This window comes from Vanellus vanellus (genome assembly GCF_965231255.1).
Source record: "Vanellus vanellus genome assembly, chromosome: 4".
NCBI lineage: Eukaryota > Metazoa > Chordata > Aves > Charadriiformes > Charadriidae > Vanellus > Vanellus vanellus.
In genome coordinates, this window is record NC_138909.1 from 2,256,897 (window position 1) to 2,278,215 (window position 21,319).

Consider the following 21,319-nt stretch of genomic DNA (forward strand, 5'->3'; position numbering starts at 1 on the left):
AAGCAAAATGTGGGTGAACGTTTAATGGATCCAAAAGAAACAGGCAATAGTGTTCACAGTTTTACAACACCACCCATTAAGAAGGTACCATAAGCACTGTGTACCACTGACACTGAGCCCAGCGAGTTTGCAATGAGCAAACACCGACAGCTCTTATTATCAGACAGCTGCTACCTGCCTCCCACCTCACCTGTGACCTATTCTCCTTTCCTTCCTAAACAGAGCTTCACAAAAGCACCACTGGTTTTGTTTTTTTTTTTTTTTTTTTTACACATGCTATCCTTATGCTCAGGAAGAGCTCTCTGCAAACCTCCATAAAGCTTCTCCTGCCAAACTCTCACTCTCAAGTTGGCTGTGGAACTTCCCGATGCGCAGATAGTACTGCCACAGGGAATAACAGGGCTCCTTATTTTGTATTTCTTTTGTACTTGTTCACGTTTCCATTTTGTTCTATTATAAAAGTAAAACTGGAAGAAGTACGGTACATACACAAGGCCTGTTTAAGAGCAGTGCTCTCCGACATCCCTAATACAGCAGCTCTGTATACCACGGGATCAGACACCAGCCAGGCTCAAAAGTGCGCCCTAAATAGCATCCCCTACAGCCACTGTCAGTGCCAGAATTCTGAGATACATGCACCGCGGTCCTGATTCAGCAGGGCATTTCCCACTCGCTCTTAAGCTTCAGCCGAGATTCCCTGTCACCACACTAGATGGCACAGCTTACAGAATAAAATTCAGAAAGTTCCTTTGAGACAGGGCACGTGGGCCAGGACTTCCTAATAACAGCTGTGGCTGTGGAGTTATTTGCAGAATTGTAATAGCAAATATCCACCTTACTGTTTTGGTTTCTGAAATGTGAAAAGGTGGGAGGCTTGAGGCTCCTGATCTTAGGCCAGTCAGCTGGCTGGGAATTCTGCAGTCACATGTAGCTTTTCAAAATATGGTCCAGCAACTAAGAAGCCCCAGTGTTCACAGAACACTGACTTCCAGACTAAGGCCACATCAGAAATGACCACAGGAACAAACTAAAATCTTGCATTAATTAGAACAAAATTGGTAGTGTCCCTGAGATTTTGATAAACTGTTTCCTTGCCCCTTTATTGTACTGTTGCTTTGTTTGGTTCCAATGAAAGCTTTAAAAAAATACAGGATACATTTTGGAGCATTGCTGTTAATCTGCTTTGGAGATTCCGTTAGGAGGCAGAGGTCTCCATGTTCTATGGGTTGTGAGCATTTCAAGAATTCCTAGAGAGGAAGGGCTACCAAAAAGCAGGGGTAAGTTACCGTCTGCAATGATCTCTGCCTTCACTTCAGAACAGGAACCTCAGTCCTCAGCATCCTATGAGGTCTTGGGCTGTGACTCTTCTCACTTCTCTTCTGTCCAGCATCTCTGCTTCTCACACTTAATAAGTAATCAGTGACTCAGGAATTTTGGCCTTAGTATTCGCCGTGAACCCTGTTTCAAAAAAAGGAAATAGAAAATAAATTATAGACATCCTACAAGGAGTTCCAAAGCACAAAATCACTGCTACCTGGACAGGGTATCATTGTTAGAACCATGACTGAACCACCTAAAACTAGTTACGTCCAGCATAAATCCACATTGCCTCTGAAGGCAAAGGTCTGCTTTTCCTTTAGCCATCCATTCCTGTTTTCTCTCCTCTGTTGGCAAAAGTATTTGTGCGGATGAAAAGAAACAATTTTTAAAATTTTCTGTGTTATTTTTCAGCTGGATCAGTTACCTAATCTGACCCACTTCAATGGTCCCATGAAAGCAAAGGCCTGCACAAAACAGGCAGTGCGGACATGGGAGCCAAAGTGTTGGACAAATTTTCTGCAACAGCGTGGACTTCTGCTATACTAAAGTGCAATCCTACCAGGAGGTTTGCAAATTATAAAGCCTTTTCAGGTCCTGCAACCCACATGCAGCCACCAAAAGCAAATGATCATTGATAAAGCCAAACTTATTGCTCACAAAAACCTCCCTCACCTCTGAACAGTGTCTGTTCCACAGCAGATTACAAGGATGGCCCTGGTTTAGGAGATCACAGCACTCAAAGTGCATTTGCATCAGTAGATGCTCATGGTACCTGGAAGTGACTGGGCAAAAATAGCATGTCCCCTCTGGGAACTACGTAGGACTTGCATGAAAAACTGGGATCTGGGTTACAGAACTGTCCTTCCCTGCCTGGCTGTGCAGCAAGCTTGTCTGTGGTGGCACCTGGGTCCTTTGTGACTCCCTCTTTTTGTAATCAATCAAATGCTTTACTAGTAACAACAATTACTCTCTGAGCACTCAAAGCAATCTGTGTGCTTTGCTTTAGTTTCTTCTGCAGATACCCGGTGAAAGAGTCTGGCAACAGAAGAGACTTGAATGAGTGTGGAAGATGAACAGAACCAGAGGAGACCTTTGCTCTGTTCTTGCTCATTAAAGCAGCCCCCTGCCTTTCATCACATGCATTTTTGTGTCTTCAAAATAAACCTCCTTAAGGATTTCTGTCATAGTCACTTCTAAGCTGTGTTAATTTGATGTCTCTTCTTAAGCTGTTTCATCAAATATATTTAAGAAAATAAATACTGGGGTTTGCAGCTCCAAACACTATCTCTTCATCTGTGCTGAGGGCTGGCAGAAGGATGCTCTTTTAGCGTAATGATACAATAATTAATGATTTTTGTCTGCTGCGATTCAGGGAGATGACTAAGGATTTTAATTTGCAGTACACACATACTACCTGAAGAACAGCAGCATGTAGGTACGCTAACTGATAATCCCAGCTGAGCAAGGTGGTGTACAAATACAGAGCACGGGACTGTCTCTGTTTTGAGGGCCAGAAATAAGGAATAGGAGTAAACTGCAAAAATATTTATTATGCAAAGAGTTTCAGTAGTTAACACAACTCATTGCAGTCAAGTGTCTGTTTTATACTGCAAGGCTAAGCTGCACCTTGAAGCATCGACAGTGGTAAAAGAGTGTACCCAAAGCCACATTCACTGAGAAAGTGCCCAGGTAGGTCCTAGCTTCTCAGCTCTTTTCTTTCACTGTATTATTGAGCAGAAGATCTGAGCAGTGCACGTTTAGCACATGCCTGAACGCATCCCACACATCAAAGTACAAAAATAGATATTTTTACTTAAACACAAGCTCAGCACTTTGTTGGAGGAGGGCTTCAGAGAAGGTGGCTTAGCTACTGTGGTAAGCAAAGCAAGGAAAAATATTTAGATCATGAATTCTGTGTATTCTCACAGGCCATCATATACCCTATCAGTCAGGGAACTTCACCGCAAAGACTGCACACTTGTGCTTCTATAAATTCGAATGACATTTACTGTCCTGTTAAGCTGAGGCAGCACTGCTCTAAATGACACTGAAAGATTAAGAAGTTCACACACTGGAAATAGACTTATTGGGACATCCACTTAGCCATTCTCTTTTCTAATGAGATAGTGGATAAAGTCTCATCGGTGGGCTTTTGAAATCAAGCAATGACAACACCTTTGTTCAGAAAAAGAGACTAGATTTAAAAAAGACAGCAGTCAAAAAACCTGAGTGGAACTGCCTCCCCTAACTCCTACTCTGGTGTTAATCCTTGGTGTTAATAGTCTAAACTGATAATCATTTTCACAGTTTGTCACTCCAGAATTACCAATTCAAATACAAAGTTGTAAGTTGCATTTACTAAATTTCTTTGTTTTCTAGTAAAATTTATCTGTATAACCTTTTAATTTTGAAACAGAATTTTACATCATCACTTCAAGAAGAAAATTGGGCAGTTAAATGAAGGTAAATTAAAATATATATCAAATACTCTCTGCACTAATGGACTCTGAAGTCCTGGTAGTCCAAAAAAGCTTCCTGAGCATAATACGGAAGACAGGAGAGCAGGACAATGTTAAGAAATCCAATTGTAGTCATTAGAGTATGATGCAGAAGTTACAAAATCAACAGTAAATTCATCTCACTCCTCAGGGATACCAGAGAAAGCCTGATTTTCATCAGTACAAGCATTAAAAGTACAAGCAAATCTGTCACTCTCAGCACCCCCCTGTAAGAGCACGTAAATGTAAGCCCACTGGTACTGCTAGAATTAAACTTCATAAATCTCTGCAGCTCCAATGCTTTCTTTCATACAAATAGGAAAGAAACTCAAGCATTCAGCCCTCAACTTCTGCATGTCGTCTCCCTTCACTTTTGCATTATCTGTGGCTTAACCCCCTTGCAGCGCGTCTACCTTCTGCAGAGCGCCTAGCTGTAGAGTCAAAATGAGGAATGAAAAGGGGAAAAAGGGGAGAAACGGCAGAAAAGGGAGGGGTGAGGGAGGTGGGGGTGTGGAGGAGGAGAAAGCAAGCCTTTCAACTTTTTCTCACCTAACTTGTGACTTCTTTTATTATGCTGACCTCCCTTTTCCCCTCCCGCCCCGCCGGCCCCGCCAGGCGCCACGGGGAGCCTCCTCCCGCCCCCGGGGAGCGGCTCCTCCCCGGGGCCGGAGTCCGCCTTAAAGCGGCACCGGAGGAGGGGGAGGGGGGGGTGGTGGCCGCGGCCCCGCTGTCAGCGCCCGGTCATGGCCCGCGATCGGGGCCCGCCGGTGCTGCGGCAGCCCGCCGCCCCGCCGCGCTTCCCCCACGCCGCCGCTCTCCCCGCCGAGCCCCGCGGCTGGGGCTGGCTGTGGCCGGGGCTGTGGCCGGCGCTGGTGGTGGGGCTGCTGGCCGCCCTCGTCGCCTGGCTGTGGTACGGCGGAGGGGACGGGAGAGGAGAGGAGGGCGGCGAGGGATCCCCGCAGGCGAGGGGCGAAGCGGCGGCCGCAGGTAGCGGGCGGGGATGGAGCCGGGGGTCGGCGTGTCTCGGTGTGCCCGAGCCAGGCGGGGGCGGCTCGGCTGTGCTGCTGCTGAGCTTCTCTGCGCTGCTTAAACCGTTCCTGGTTGATTTCTATGTCGTTTTTAGGCGATGTTGTGGCGAGCGGTGAGCGGGCGCTGCTGGAGGCCAAAGCTGGTGCCCTGTCTGGCTCTCGGAAGCCTGGAGAGGACCTGGCGGCTGGAGCGAGGAAGGAGCTCAACCGTGTTCCAAGTGGTGGAGTTTCTGGTGAACGTCTGGAGACGGAGCAGCTGGTCCCGAAGCAGGATGCCACCGATTCCAAGGAGCATCCAGCTGATAGGCACGGCAGCAAGTTGAAAGCCCAGATGCGACAGGAAAGTGATGAATGGTGTGTGATGAACTCGTCAGGAGCCTCTGCTGATGTTTGTAAGGACAGAAGCGAGGAGCAGCCAGGTCAGCCAGCGGAGAGTAGGGACTGGGACAACGAAGAGTGGGAAGTGGTTTCTGAGCACCTGGCCTGGGGAGAGGCTGGCAAGAACGGCAGCGTGGAAGACCCCGACAGCAAGGAATGGGAACAAGGAGACTGCCCTGATGGGGACTTGAAAGCCAAGAGAGTTGCAGCTGTGCCCCCCATGTTTCAAAATATCCACGTGACTTTCCGCGTACACTACATCACCCACTCTGACGCTCAGCTGATTGGTGTTACCGGTGACCACGAGTGTCTTGGCCAGTGGCACAGCTATGTTCCCCTCAAGTACGACAAGGATGGCTTCTGGTCTGAATCCGTTAGTCTGCCAGTAGACACCAAAGTGGAGTGGAAATTTATCTTGGTGGAGAATGAGAAGGTCAGACGTTGGGAAGAATGCGGTAATAGGACCCTAGTGACTGAACATGAAGATAAAATTGTTCATCAGTGGTGGGGACACCATTAATGGGACGTTGGAAGCTGCTTATCTAATGGCAAACCTGTTTAGATTAATTGCAGAGCCCCTAAACTTCACCCCTTCTTCAGTAGGAGACCTTCTCAAGTGCAGAGCTCTGTAAATACCGTCTCAAACCTGGTGAAACTGTGTGAGCAGCACATCTCTACCGTCCCCTTCAGGAAATCATTTGGCAACGTGAAAAATCAACTTCAAACGCGTTCTGAAGATGTGCAAGGTAGGCTATGAAGGCACGAGCAGCATTCCAAGCAGCTGCCTGTCCAGGTAGATCTGGACCCTGGACTCGAGTCTGTGTTGCTTTGAGTGGGGCTTTGGGATGCATCTTTGTACCGACCGCTTAGGGCTTTTGCAGCATACAAGGAAGTGTGGTTACCTATACTGTAGTAAGAACTTAAGTGTTTTAACTTATGTAATGCATTAAGTAAACAATAAACACTTTCAGACTGACAGTCCGTTACAACTTGACCAGTGAACTGACTCATTTTAATAACTTGGGTGGAAGCGAGTTACTTGACCTGCAATCTGAAGTGCTGAAGGATTCCTGACAAGTGCCCGGCCCTCTTTAGAGTAACAGAAGTTTAACCCTAAAGTACTTGATTCTCTACCCCCTACTCTCCAGGCAGCCCCTCGGCTCAAACGAAGGCTCAGTAGATGGGCCCCTTTTAGTCAGATCATCCTGCTGAGAGAAGAGCAAAGGTCAGAAAGGGCTCTCTGGGCTTAATGAATTACTTTGTCCGGGTGGGAGCAGGCTTTAAAAAAAACCAGACTGCTGTAATGGCTGGGGAATACAATTGTTCCTGAAACAGAGTTCAGTGGCATATTCTGCCTACCTAGGAACAATACCCCCGAATTGTTAGCAACAACTTAGCTTAAAATTGTATTTATTTTTTTTTCCCCTCAAGACTATGCTTTTCAATACATAATTGTTTTAAGTTGTGGCTTTCTGGTAAGCCAGATAAAGTAGAATACTTACAGCTTCATTGAGTTGGTATGTTTTTATACGACAGAAGCAGAAAGCTGCTCTGCTTGCCTGCTTTTTGTGTTTTTGGTTACAAGTAAATGATGCTACTCGAGCAAGCTCCTCTTCCCATAACGAGGAACCTAGCTCTAGCTTGCAATTGTCACTTCCCTAGAGTGAACTTGGTCTGAAGAGCAGAGTTTTGTAGTTCTGTAAGTGCATAACTTAGCACTTCGGTCTGGAACGTTTACCTCAAAACCACATTGCTGATCTAACTGCCTCTGCTAATTGTCTCCTGCTTTGCCTAGCAGAGCAGTCTGAATATGTGAAAAAGAATGGATTTTGGTGATAGACTGGGAGATGAGCTTCAGAGGCTTACTTCCTGTGAAGAGCAAGTGCCTGAAATGTTACTGTGACATCAGTACCAGCTGTTTCGTGAAACAAACTTGTTGCGGGTGAGCTGGGCTGCCTGCTCACACTGGCATAGCCACAAAACAGCTAAAGAAAATCTTGGGGGACATGTCCAGGGGAGGGAGAGGAAGGAGAGAGACTAAGGCAAATATACAACTGCATTAGCAAGCTGGAGTTATCATGTTCTCATGTAAAATAAGCCCCTCCCAGGTGTTGCTACATGACAGAGCAACTTGTTCTGTGGGTCAGTTACTTCTGCAGACACTAGATTTGCTCTCTGCTTGTCTCGAGCAACCTAAAGATTCAGGTGAATATATTTCATTTCCTTCAAGAGGTCTTTTATGCAAGAGAAAGTTGGGTGGGAGCTAAACTCAAGGCTGGCTGTAAGCTTTTTGTTAACTGCTTGTCCAGGATGAAAAGTATCCCTGTACCTACTTCTGCGTGAAAGGTATTGCAGGTCTGGAAGGAATGTGGTGTCATTTCTGGCAACTGACTTCAAAGAGAGAGGATGGAGGTGACAGTTCAGCAGGTGGTTGATGCTGCTTCAGTGGTCTTAAACACATGGGGATGCACACACACTAGTCCTCAACTCTAACAGGAAACTAATACTTACTGTATGAACATAAAAGGAAAATAGGACATAGTTAGCATGCCCTGGGTTGAAAAATAAATATTAACATGAAGCTAATTTCATTTTGGGGGCTGTTACTTCACAATAACAGATATTTCTACTGTTTCATTATGACTACACTTACTGTGTATAAACAGAAAGCTCTTAAGTTCTGTCCATGAGCACCACCACTGAGTACACAAAACATTTGTGTGGGTTTCAGTCAGTAACTTACAGTTTTAACTGAATGGATAAAATTATGCTGGAACTAATGGCTTTGTATCTTAATTGAATTTTTTGCATGTAGCTTTTCTAACAAAAATTTAAGTGAACGATATACCTAATATACAGAGGTACAGTTGAAATAGAAGTTGATCTTCAGAAATCACCGAAGTCAAAGCAAAACATGTTGTTTCAAGCTGTTTACAATTCTTTTTTGCATTAATGCAAGCTCTTCAAACAGTGAGATACCGACAACTTAAAAAGCACTTGTCCAACAGTCACTGCCATTTGAGTGTATTTATACATACATTGTCTGAGAAGATTAACTGTGGTATTAGATTAAGATATTCACTAGAAAGCCACTTAACCTACACTAGAATAGATTCTCTAATACAATGATGAACATGTTTCAAACCGACTTACCCAGAGAAGTCTCTCAAATTAAGAACATTTTTTTTTTAATTAAACATGCTGCGCTTTGATCCCACAATGTATATAGTCCTCATCATTGCATCGTCTTGCTGAATGATCAAGCAAGGTTTCTACAAAGAACTGGACTGCGCTTTTGTTATAAGCTCTAAATTATTATTCCGTTCACATTGCTGTTTGCCCAGCATGGCCTATGCTATGTAAATTAAATGTTATATGTATGGCGAAAGCAAGAACTCTGGCTTTCAGTATTACTGGTGGAGCTGATTTGTATTTTCTCCATTTTAGAGAGGTGATTTCTCATTGTTGAACAATCTATTCACTCAAGTGTGAGGGTGGATTTAAACAAAGTTGCCTTGCTGCACAAAAATGATTATGCTAGAACGGGCTGGTATGCCTATGGTGTCCTGACTGTGAGACTAGGGAAGCTACATGCGAGAAACAAGTTCTTGTTGACATTCCTACATGGACATAACAGCCCAGCAGCTCAGGATATCTAAAAGTAAATAATAAACTGCCTGACTTACAGCTTGGCAAAGCCAGAAAGACTGCAACCAAAGATCTCCCTTTTAAGTTCACCTGCTCATGCCGCTGACAGCAAACTTCAGACACATTAGTCAATTGGATTACTTATAGGTGAAACACAATCTACTCCTATTTGTGAAGTAGTTTGGTGTACAAATGCTAAATGATGCAGCTGGATGGTAAGCTGAGCAGACAGCCTGAGGCTGGAATGGGTACTGGACATAGACCAGTTTAAAAGTCACATACAGAAACTCGCATCACACCTTGTTTCCTTCCTGTATGCTTTGCAGGTGCCTTTGCAAAAACCATGCCCATCCCACATTCTCTCTGGGAGTTAAACTTACTGTTCGGAGTCTCTCCACATGATCCATTCAAAAATATTAGACTGGCAGCAGGTTTTCTCTCTAGGGGGCTGGTTGCCATCTGTGGTGTCCTGCTGTGGTCAAGATTTGCCTACCAGTCCTCCTGTCCATCCTGTCATCCACCTGCGTGACACGGAATAACAAAGTGCTATTCGTGCTGCAAAACCCAGGATATAGAGAGCTGCTCCGGGGCCCAGGAGCCTGAAACCCTTTCGCCTCCCCAGGACAATTCTTTTCCTTCTGCTGGTGGCAAGGAGGAAGCCCAGACCTGTTCCCAAATCCACTGCATTCCAGCACGAGGATGATAAGCTGCCTTTTTGCCTGGCAAATCTCCCTTCTCTCTGCCTATTTGTACCTCTCCACCTGCTCCCTTCTGTTCTCACAGTGCTAGAGTTGTTTGAAACTCTTTTTAGCTTGGCTCCTTGCACACAACCGAGAGTGCTCTTTTCCTTGACCTTTTCCAGGCTCCTGGGCTATACGTGCCTTCATTCTCTACACTTTTCTTATGATAACTTTGGTAGATCTGTGAAATACTTATAACAAGTCCAAACTGTGATACACAAACCATCTAAAATGACACTTTCATTTTCAATGCAACTGATTCCTAGGAGAGGGAGAAGTCTTCATTAACATTAGGACTAAGTTTGCAACACTGTTGCAAAAATGACAGCATCAGTGGAAAAAAATATCAAGACAGACAAATGATTAGCTGAAATCATGGCTAAACCAATATAGTGTTGACAATAACAAAGGACAGTTTAGCAACAACTCACTAATCTCTTCTTCCCACACAAGAAGACATCAAACTAAAAAAAATCTCAGAGACTGTATTTGCTCCGAATATAGTTCTGTTGCGTTAAAGTCAACAAAACCCAGCTTGTATCTGCACGGCTTGTGCTCATGAAGCTACTATTGCTGAACTGTAGCTACAAATCACTTGGTTTGGACAAAAATCACCAGTTAAGCCCCTGGAATTGAAGCATGGCATTCCACGCTGCCACAAATCCAAGGCAATAAAGGCTTTTCAGAAAGCAGATAATGAGGAATAACACTAACGCTAGTGAAGCTGCCCCACTGGCACCTCCTGCTGACCCTGGGGCTAGTCTAATTTTCTCTGCTTGGGTACCGATTTATTGCAGAGGGCCATCTTACCTGTTGTTTTGTTAGTACCGTTTGTTTGCAAGGACTCCCCTACTACCAGGCCAACAGCTTTGGTGACCAGCTTCTCAACCAGCCTTGTTAGACTCTGAAAGGGCAGCAATATTCATCTGCTCTTCATAAACACTCCCCAGGCAAAAAAAAAAAAAAAACAACACAACAAACCCAAACCAGCCAAACAACCAAAAAAACCCAACAAATGGCCAATTCTGGAAAAGTAGTCAATTTCAGGCAAGTACAAAGTTCTTCCTTCCCTGTCTTTTTTTCAGCAAAGACCTTGTTCCCCGAGATACTGTCAAACACTAATGAAGCTTTAAACATCAATCTGATCTTTTAGTGATCTTGTTCAACTTATTACTTCAAAATTGTTTTTACCATCAGATAGCCTGTCAATTCTTTTAAGTGCAGTAAGTCATTTGCCTGCTGCTGCAAAATCCTCAAATGTCACAAGACATAGAAGTTTTAAAATAAATTCATACATGCCAGGTCTGCTCAACCTGCCTTCCTGTTTATTACTAAATCTTACCCTAGTATTAGCCTTTGAAAACATTATGCTTAGGCACTTGTATTAAGGGAAGGTTGCCTGTATTGCTGACTCAACTGAAGAGCATTTTGGAGAACAACTTAAAGTAATATGCCCAGCTATTTTAGCAAATTTCTTAATATGGGTGGTGGAGCCTGGTATTTAAGTCATATTAGACTGTTACAGGAAAAAAAGTCAGTATAAATTCAGTATGTATATTTTCTGCCTAGACTTCAGCTACTTTAGTTTTTATACGCGCACACAGATCGAGGAAGGACAAAAAGTCCCAAACTAGGAACATACACACCCTCAGCTTTAAGTCAAAATACCAACTGCTATGCTTACAAAGCTAATCCCAAAGCAGACTGTGGACTCTCCATTTGTATAACCAATCAGGCCAAATACCTGAACAAGCAGTGAAAATTACTTAAAAAAAAATAACACTCGATGAGTCCATTCTGCTTACATGAATCATGGCATAGGATGAAATCTGTGCAGTCTTGCATTGTAGGTATGTGGTTCAACACTATCTCAACGTTAACAGGAGCCACGGGCAGGTTTTCTGCTGTTATTGGAAATACTTGGCAGTTTTGGGACATCCAGATGAATCAGAATTTATTGAAGTAATAGCATGAAATATGGAGAGACGGGAAACCAATTTAGTTTAGAATAAAATAAAAAAAAAAAAGAAGGAGCCCAACAAACCATTTCAAAACTAAGTTTCTGAAAACCAGGACCTGAAATGGTGTGCAAGATCCAGAACACATGAAAGAAATACTGGAAGCTGAAGCAGTCAGCAGTGTCCCGTGCCAGTGTCCCTCACAGCACACAGCTACTGAAAATGTATGCCAGTGAAAGAGTCTGTATTTAGATCTATTTTTACTCCTCTGTACTTCCCACTCATTTTTAAAAGTAAAAATTGTAAAGAGTGTCATGGTTCCAGGCAAGAATTAGAAAACTGTAAGAACTTTTATTATTAATCTTTAAAAAGATGACATATTTTAAATACAATGTACATACGTGAAAGTAATCACTAATATATACGATGTCTTCACTTAGACAGCTTTTTCTTCTTTTCCTTTGCTTTCTCTTTCTTCATTTCCTGAGTTCTGATCATTGATGACAGGGCTGAAAATAGCAGCAAGAACTGATTAACTGAACACCACCTTATGTTAAAATCATTGAGGCCTCAGGTGCAGATACCTGAAGCTTTCTAATGTCCTCCCGCATTTATACTGTACTTATCAATCCCGTAGAAATGTCACTTTAATTTGCAACTCTTTATATGTGGAGCCTTAACAGAAAAGATAAGGCTAGTTATAAACAGGCACCACCTCAGCTACTTCGTGAAGCCAAAGCACCAAATGCTGGAGTAGTTGCAAAATGCTATCGATTTCAGAATCTCTTTTATGGGATGGTGTGAAATCGATACCTTTGGTCCAATGCTCATGGAAATGACTTTACTTAGTGTGTACGTAAAAGGCTTTCCCCCTTCCTCTTTTATATATTAACTCTTGATACATTACAGCTATGAATATATATTTTTATGTGGATATAGAAAACAGCTAAACTGAAGATGTTCATGGATGGCAAAGAATAAAAATAAGAACACTCACCTTACACCAAATATAAATAATTTTAATAGCTTTACTTAAATCAGGTCACTTGTGTGTCCCTGACACGTGTATGCTGTGTGATGCTGGGAAATAATCATTTCCAAAATCTATGCAGCGAGACTTAAAGAGGCAAAGGGGAAGGCAACTGGAATGCACCATAAAAAAACACTCCAGAGAAAAGAAATTTCATCTGACTTGGCATCCTACCACAACAGGAGTTCATGAGCATTTTGCCAGTGACTTCAAAGGGAGCAGGAAGAGAACCTGAAAAGTTCTCCATCATCACTGTGGTCATATCGAGTTTAAAAGAAAAAAAAAAAAATTAAGAGAAAAGGATATGCTTCTCAGGCCACTGCTGGGAAACTATGTTTTTGGAGTCTACTGCTGTCAGAGTACCTTTCAGTTTCCACAAGAGTCATGAGCTTATTAAAAATTTCATTTAATTGAAAACGACAGCACACGAGGACACCCCTGACCAGCTGCCATGTTTGAAATGTTAAGGATCTTGAAGCTTATTAGAGTTAAGGGGCTGAACAACTGTGCATTGTGGAGTTAATCTAATTACTCTCCTAGGAGGAGGATAATGTAGAAGTCAGCACTGCTAGTAAAACAAGCACATCTAAACTGACCTCATGCAATACCACAAGTAGTGATTTGGCAGGTAACAAGAACAGTTCCTTGAGAGTATGGGTATTTTAAATAAAATAGGAATATTTTTGCTTAATTCTGGCACCTTGGTTTTTTAGTTGCAGTGATTCCACCAGGTTTTGCGGGTTTTCCATCTTGTTCTGTAGCCTCCTAGGTATATTCCCGCTAGTTTCAATAGACTGAGAAGCTAGTCAGAAAATTATTCATCAATATGTTATCACAGATTAAAAAAAAGTCATTAGATAAAATGTTTGAAATAATTTATAAAGTTCTTAGAAAACAAGGTTTCAAAAAATAAAACTTCCATCAGCAAAGAAAATAAGTAAAAAACCAAGGTTATTAACAGAAATTTAGACTTAGTGGTTTTTTTTTTTTTTTTTTGTTCAAGTCAATATACAACCGCATTTCTATTTTGCCTATAAATTACCCCATTTGGGGAATGAAGAATGAGTGCTTTATGTTACTAAAATAGCATATATGCCCACAATTTTTAAGTCCCTCTTTGCCAGTAAAACTCCAAGGGTTGTACAAAGGAAAGCAGTAGTGTCAGTTGCGTTTTTACAGATGGAAAACTAAGGTACAGAAAGATGTAACTTACTAATGCCAGGAATAAAACCCAAAACCCCAAGTCTTTGAATATCCAGACCAGTGGAGAATTCAATAGGCATTGTGCCTGTCTGACTGAACACTAACACCCACAGACTGGCACGGTCACACCAGTATTTTACAAACCATTAGTCTCCTGGAGCCTCTTCTGACCAGAACTTGGACCGGTTTACTTTCGCTAATGTCATCAATCCTCAAATAAAAAGAGGCAAAAAAAAAAAAAGGGGGGGGGGAGCCAGAGATGGAGGTCACTGGCTGACCAAATTAACAAACCAAACCAATGAAAAAAAAACAAAAACACAAGAACAACAAAAAAACCACCACCAACAACAAAAAATAAAGAGAGTGACACAACTTCTCTTTCTCTTTGAACTGAGCAATGACTGGCAATTGACTGAGAGTCACAGTTGTGAAGTTGTGACCTCTGAGATCTCCTGTGGAAACAATTTGGGGTTTATGTCCAACTGCAGAGATAGCCACACCACAAAGCCAGGCACAATCCAAAGCTCAGGCTCACTGCAGGGCCAGCTGTGTTGCTCTACAAGTTCAGAAATTTGCACATATTCACTCACACAGCCAGTTCAGTGCTTTGATGGGGAAATACATTTGTGCTCTGCTTATGAACAGGCATTTCTTAGTTGTTAAACATGCATTAGAAATACAGATTAGCTAACAAATATGCAGTTCATCTTTGCACAGCCCAACAGGGTAAACAAAGGTCAATGAGCAACAGTGTTAATGTTCTAGTCAGGATGACTGCTCAGCCCCACTGTTTTAGATACCACTCTGCATAAAGAGAAAATCCTTACATTTCCAAAAGGCAAAAGATAAAGTGACTGAGGAGAAGTCTGCGTGAATAAAATAACAATACAGACATGCTGAAGTTAGGTTGAAACTATAAAAAAAAAAAAATCCACCTGAGAAGCAGGAAACATTGGTCCTTTTGAGCTCCTTGGAGCTATGGTTAGATTTTTGCCTGTACCAGTGCTCGCTTAGAGCTAGGTGTGCAACACTCCTACCTGCAGTGCTTATGAGCCCTTTAAGAGAAATTATATTTTCAGACCTTGCAAAATAGAGAAATATAATGTTTAAAGATGGTATTTGGTTAAGTTTTACTTAAAAATTTAGTTGCTTACGTGTTTTTCCCATTGCATCTACTAATTTGGGGATCTTTCTGCCACTTAAATGTAATAACGCAGTCCTGACAGCCCAGCTTGCTGGCCCGTAATTAACAGACTACCTTGGAAATGTTCATCATCCTCATGTGTATTTTGTGATGCAGGAAACATTATTTTTATCACTTAAGAGCTATACAGACACGGCCTTACATCAATATTTTCAGTAAACCCTAGAACTTTTTTAAATGTGTTACAGAAATCACAACAACTATTATAAATATTAATAACAGGCAACTGTGGTGCCTGTTACTGCAAATATTGACATTACACATCTCTACAGTTTATTTACCTGACTAGAGCAATTTACCAGTTCTTTAATTTAGTGGCTTATGCATCTTCTCTTTGTATAATACATTAATTAGCTGCTACATTTTACTCACAATTCATTTATCACAGAAAAAAACCTTCTACTTGAACAGAACTGTGACAGGGCGAAGGCAGTCTGATGTAAGTAAGAACAAGTCACTTTTAGGTAAGTGGCCCAGAACCACTAAAGCAGAGCTTTAAAATGAAGCATCAGTAAGTTATGTTTCAATACGTTTGCATGCTGTAATCATGCTGTAATCACACTGTAATCAAAAAATGGAAGATCAGTCATGTGTCAGCCCTGTACATTTGAGAATCACTAGTTTTTATGTTCAGCAACATGAACAGATTCCTTAAGTGTCATTTTACAGAGGTATATAAAAAAATAAATGCAGTATGAAGTACAAGTACCACAATCGTAACCTGTAAAAGAGCGTACCAGTGAATGACGGCAGGACTCCACTGGTTTCTACAGAATTGCTGAACAGCTGAATTTAACCTACAGCCGTTTACAACTCCCTTACTGTACTAGCTGGGAAGGGACCCAACCAAGCTCTTTGGATCAGTAAATGGGACCAGACTTACTTATTTGGGGGACTGTGGCTGCACCCTCTGGCGAGCCAACCTTCCCTGCCGATGGTCTGTGCTCTGGTGAGGTGCTGGGACCTGCTGCAAGGTTATTGGGTGGAGAGGTTAGCAGCAAGTGTACTGGAGACCTTTCTCTGTGTCTCTCCTCCTGAGGGACCTTCTTGGGGGAGAACGTACAACAAGGAGCTGCTGAGATGATGGATGTACTTCCTAGGAGATATCCAAGCAAAAAGCAGTGAGCATATACCTGAAGAGAAACCCCCCATACCAGCTTTGATGTTATTTTTGTACACAGTTAGAGGGTTGGGTTCCCTTCATTGCACTCTTTCATCCTTTCCATTCCTTATTAGTAGCCAAGGTAGCAGGAGACTATAGCCTCTTCACAAAAACGTGCTTGTTTCTGTTAAAGTGATCATCATGTGAAGAATGGCCAGTAAAACTGCCTAGGAGGAAGTAGGGCCTGCTTTTCTTCTGCTGGCTACTCGCTCTGTGTTTACTTCCAAACCAATCTGATGGGAGTATCACAGCTACTAACCACCCCAAGACTCCCTGTACGCTACTGCTGCCTTGGATCTCATTACTTAGGTATTAAGAAGCAGAAAAAACAATGTTGCTTACACAGGTCTGCCATTTCCCTCCTCTCCAATAACTGATTGATAGGCTTTGAATTCCTGGCAGAAAGAGAGTCATAAGGAAAAGAGCAGGATATGCACAGAAATATGCAATCGACAGATTATCTACCATGTTTTCATATGTATGGCACACAGTGCATGTGTATAAAAAAAAAAAGGTTGCATGCAACTAACGAGGGGAAGATTTAGTACAATTCTCTTTCTTCCCACAGTGTTTCCTTACTCCTAACACCCCTCCTGAGATGTCTTGAAAATAAGTGTGTGTGTGGGGGGTGGTGTGTTCTAACAAACTCCCCTTGTTCAATTACTTCTCCAGTCTTCTACATAAAAAAAAACCCAAAAAACTACTTGCAGCTATTTTGGAAGCTAGGAGAAATCCCAGCATGTTGCAGTAGGTTTGCTAGAAGGCTGACAGTAACCACCCAGGAGATAAATACTCAGAAATATAAAAAGAGAACCCATAGTACATATTCCTCAGGACAAACAGAGGAGTTCTAGCCTATCCCTGGATCACAGTGGCTTAAATAATAATAGAGAACAATTAAATATATCAGCATCTGCAGGCAATTTTCACAGAACGGATAAACTATGGGCAAGAAAACAGAAGGCAGCTAAGACTAGTATCTTCAAACCCTGATGGTCAAAGCCATATGCTTGTATTTCTGTTTAGGCTACTAAATTCATGTCAGCACATTTTAAAAGGTACTGACCACCCAGTATCTGGAAGGAAATCAATGGAATTTGCAATGACCCAATTCCTCTCAAAAGCACATCCATATTTAGATACCTGAATACAGAACTCAAGAGTCCAAATTCAGGTACCAGAAGTCTGACAATATTATCCATGCTAATTACACAAGAGTATCACTATCGATGAATAACTACCATGGAAGATACGCATTTTAGGTGTGCCAGTTATCAGCCTCCACGGAGCTGGTTTCCAATAAGATACAGGTTTTGCAGTAAGTGCAATAGAGACTTTGTAATAGGACCTGCTAAGAGGTATTTGAGTAAACTACCTAAGAAAACACACTGTATTTGGACTATATTGTTTGTAACGTTCTGTAATGTTCCAGTTCGACATCCATAGGGCACATTCATCCTCAAATGCGGCCAGGGAAAACTTACCAAGGGATGTAAAGGGCAGGGTAACATCTTGGGACTGAAGATCAGTGGTATGTAAGCATGAAGAATCCCTGCAAGGAAAATGATGGCAAAACTGCAAGTATTATGCTAGTTTTGGTAGTGCTAGCTAGCCTCCACAGTAACAATGTGAAGCTCTCGTATGTAAACTCCAGATCTTACACATGTAAATTAAAAGCAGACAATGTAAATAAGTTCCAGAGCTTGCTCTTAGAGGGATCAAAGTAACATCACAGCTTTGTTTTGTAATTCCCAGGAAGCTTTTAGCATTATGAATAAAACAATACGAACAAGATCAGGACTGATCGTGTATTAAAAAAGCCTTAGAAACTGAATCACAAATAAGTACTTTAAGAAGCAGGTTACTCAGCTAAGTGAAACAGAAAACAGGCAATAATCATATAACACAGGCTGGCAAAGGACACAGTTGATTGTCATGCCTCCAAAGTACTCTATCTACAACAAGAAAAGTCAGGGTAGGAAAAGGTAGTACATTTACTACTTAAAAAGAATAATCAGACAGACAGACCAACTTCTGTGTATGAATCCTTTTTCCATTTGTGAAATAGAAGCTTCTATAGTTAAGCCACCAAAAATTTGCATGTTGTTAACAGGCAGATCTTTTGTTCAATAAAAATACCCAGGAAAAGCAGGAAAACTCAGAATACATAGGATACTGGGACTGATGTGATTTTGTTCCACCAGTAAATATTATGGGAGAAGCATCATCGTTTAAATAAATTTCACGCTAATCAAATTCCATGAATCGTATTTTCCCTTATGAAGTATCCTTATGTTCTGGATTAGAAATATCAGAATTTATGCTGTATTGATTTTTCAACTTCATGTACCACTGTCATGATCCTTTTTTTGGTAATGAAGTAATTGCCTGCTTCAACAATAACAGAAGGGATATTTACATAAGGCAGAAAAAGAAGAACTCTAAATGAAAATTAAAGCAGAAATGCCAAAAGGTAAGCAATAAAGGGAAATCATGTAGTCACCTACTATTTCCCTACCACCTCAAGCCTCTGAGGAACCAGAGAAACAGAAGCTTTGGCAGCTTTCAGATTATCTCAAGCTGACTCATAAAGCCAACTTTCTTGCAAAAAGTCATCCTATGCTGCTCCTGAAGCACCCAAACGGCCTGATCCTAGTTTCAGAAAGCTATACAAGTACACAGCACGCAACAGAAATAACAGTATATTACTCTTACACTGTATTTCTCATGGTTGCTAAAGGTGATTTTCTCCCACCATTGCTGTCATCTTTGTCAAGATGCACAGCAGGAATGTCATTGTCTGAGCTTGTTAGTTCTTGAAGAATCCTCTTCAGATCCTGCAAGGGTTCCTCCTTCAAAATGCTTGGCTTGGAAGGCATCTGAAATAACATCGTTCAGTTACAAATGTATTTATAAAGGCACTCTTTTTCAGTTCTTACCTACTCTCATCCAAAGTCACATGTTTTCCCCCCGCCTCTACTCTCGCCTTACCACTTAGAAGCAGGGTGGATTTTTTGTTGTTTCAGTTAAGAAGTGGTGGAGGCTAGATCCTGATAACTTTCAGACTGTCAAAATACTCTCTGAATATGATTGCGCTCCTGACCGGAAAGTTGTCTGACAGAAATATGTAAAACAACTAAATATGACTGAGGGAGAACACAGCTAACATCTGCGTTTTGATTAAATGTTGTAGAAAGGTTAAGACTACTGTTTCAAGGTCAAAAACATTAAAATAAGCCTTCGATTATGAAAGCTTTCCCCCTACTTAATACAACCATGACCTTTTTCAGTACTCAGAACCAATAATCTTTGCTTATGTGGCAACTCTGTTTTCTCCTTTTTAACCTGCAATCCCAGGTATTACTGTACAGTACACAAAGAGAGCTCTGAAGACAGAAATACCAGAATATCAAGCTGTTTTATAGGCACTCATTTCTGTAACACCTGAGTTGTCTGTAAATAAAAATCCCTTTATTGTCACAGTCATACTCTGAGATGAACTGCAATATTATTCTCATTTTACTGATCAGGACTTGAGGCAAAGGCCTGGTTTAAAGAATCATTCATTCTTTGAAGAACTGGATTTTTCAGACTACTCAGCACTTCACATGTTCAAAGCACCGCTCCCACTGACTTATACTTCATCTGTGGATAGAACTGGCTAATTAAAAAAAAAAAAAGTAATTTCCAATGGGAACACAATCATTTCAGCAGAGCTTATATAAAGAACAAATCCTCAGGTTCATAAAAGGTCAATGTGATAGTGAGTCAGACCAAATCCTTCCTCCCCACATTTCAGCTAAGAAACCAGGCTATCAACGAGGTGGTGTTTCTGTCTGAAGTGTTGGACCTGCTTTATTTTGTACAATAACTAATCAGGCAGGAACCAAGAAAATTCGAGTAGACCTTGAATCAAACTCTCCTACAACCTGTTATGTCCTCACTATGGTACTACATTAAAAATTGGTCCTTTTTCCTTCTCTATCCTCAGAAGTAAAAATTGATTAATTTTAAGAAAAGAGAATGGGAATGCCTGATGCTGCAGGGAGTTCACAGAATTAACTACCTTATATTCCTTGATGTAAATGTTTGCCACTACATCAGAAAATAAAATAGAAAATATTACTGAAAGATAACTGCACTAACTTGTAGCCTCCTACAGATTTTGAGCTAAAAATAAATGAAAATACCACTACCAATTTCTGTGGGAGATACAACATGTCCCTTCTGGAGAATTATACAAAGTCTGTACAGAAAACACCAAAAGATTTTTTTTTGCATGAGAGTTTTGAGTTGATGCTTTCTGTAGCAAAAACTTACAACACCACTAGCATCTAGTTTAAATCTAAAAGTAGATGTAAAAAAACAAAAAGAAGGAAGGGAAATTATGTGTCTTTTAGGATAAAATTAGTCAAAAATCAGCAAAGGCCAGCTCAGAGAAAGATTTAAGTATTAAAAGCTACTACAGGTGAATCAGATGATGAAATTTATCATCAGGTACTACGTACAAATCTATTTTCACTGCCAATTGTAATTGGTTTACAGCAAATAAAGTACTAGCAAAAAAAAAGGAAAACCAAATTGCTTACAAATCGGTACCTTCAATTTTAATAGCTTATAAATGTTATTGTTGATAGAGGTGAGATAAATTTGTATTACATATCTTTCAAGGTTTTTGCTGTCCGGTTGGTTTTTACATATAACATATGGAAAAAAAGGAAATCTGAAAGGCCATAATGTACAAGAAGCTACAGAAAACAATTTTGTCTTTGGCATTAAGAATTTCCACTTGAACACTACTAAATGAGATGCTCTGCCATTTAGAAATTGCACGTTATTTTTAATTTTTGGGACATCCCCGTTTCCTGTGCAGCTTCCCATTTTGAGGCAGGTACTCACATGAGGGGCACAGCTGGCCAGGTTCAGGGAAGGTGGCACAACAACAGAACGCGCATGGGAAAGAGGCACTATGTGTTGCAGCTTGCCTGAAGCAGCAGCTGATGAGTAGCCTGGGCCCTGCAGCTCCTGCGGAAAAACATTAGCCAAGCAGAATAAATGGATACAGACAGCGTGCCCTCTGCAACAGGACATCTCTTTTAGTCAATATTTTGAGAATCGAGTGCTGCATATTTCCTACCATTTATTAGGTG

At 41.4% G+C, this 21,319-nt stretch overlaps 2 protein-coding genes across 2 annotated transcripts in view; one reads left to right on the forward strand and one right to left on the reverse strand.

The window, feature by feature from the left end:
- Positions 1-4,561: 4,561 nt before the first annotated feature.
- STBD1 (starch binding domain 1) lies at positions 4,562-6,175 on the forward strand (the record flags this gene model as incomplete). Its single annotated transcript, XM_082482547.1, has 2 exons — positions 4,562-4,805; positions 4,942-6,175. 2 exons carry the CDS (start codon positions 4,562-4,564, stop codon positions 5,742-5,744), a joined length of 1,047 nt encoding a protein of 348 aa, XP_082338673.1. The 3' UTR covers positions 5,745-6,175.
- Positions 6,176-12,002: 5,827 nt separating this feature from the next.
- CCDC158 (coiled-coil domain containing 158) overlaps positions 12,003-21,319 on the reverse strand; it is a gene marked incomplete at both ends in the record, with an annotated part of 30,458 nt that continues 21,141 nt past the window's right edge. The window contains 6 exon segments of the mRNA XM_082482434.1: positions 12,003-12,079; positions 13,301-13,402; positions 15,891-16,103; positions 17,654-17,721; positions 18,885-19,048; positions 21,069-21,194. Coding sequence (XP_082338560.1) covers positions 12,003-12,079; positions 13,301-13,402; positions 15,891-16,103; positions 17,654-17,721; positions 18,885-19,048; positions 21,069-21,194 — 750 coding nt within the window.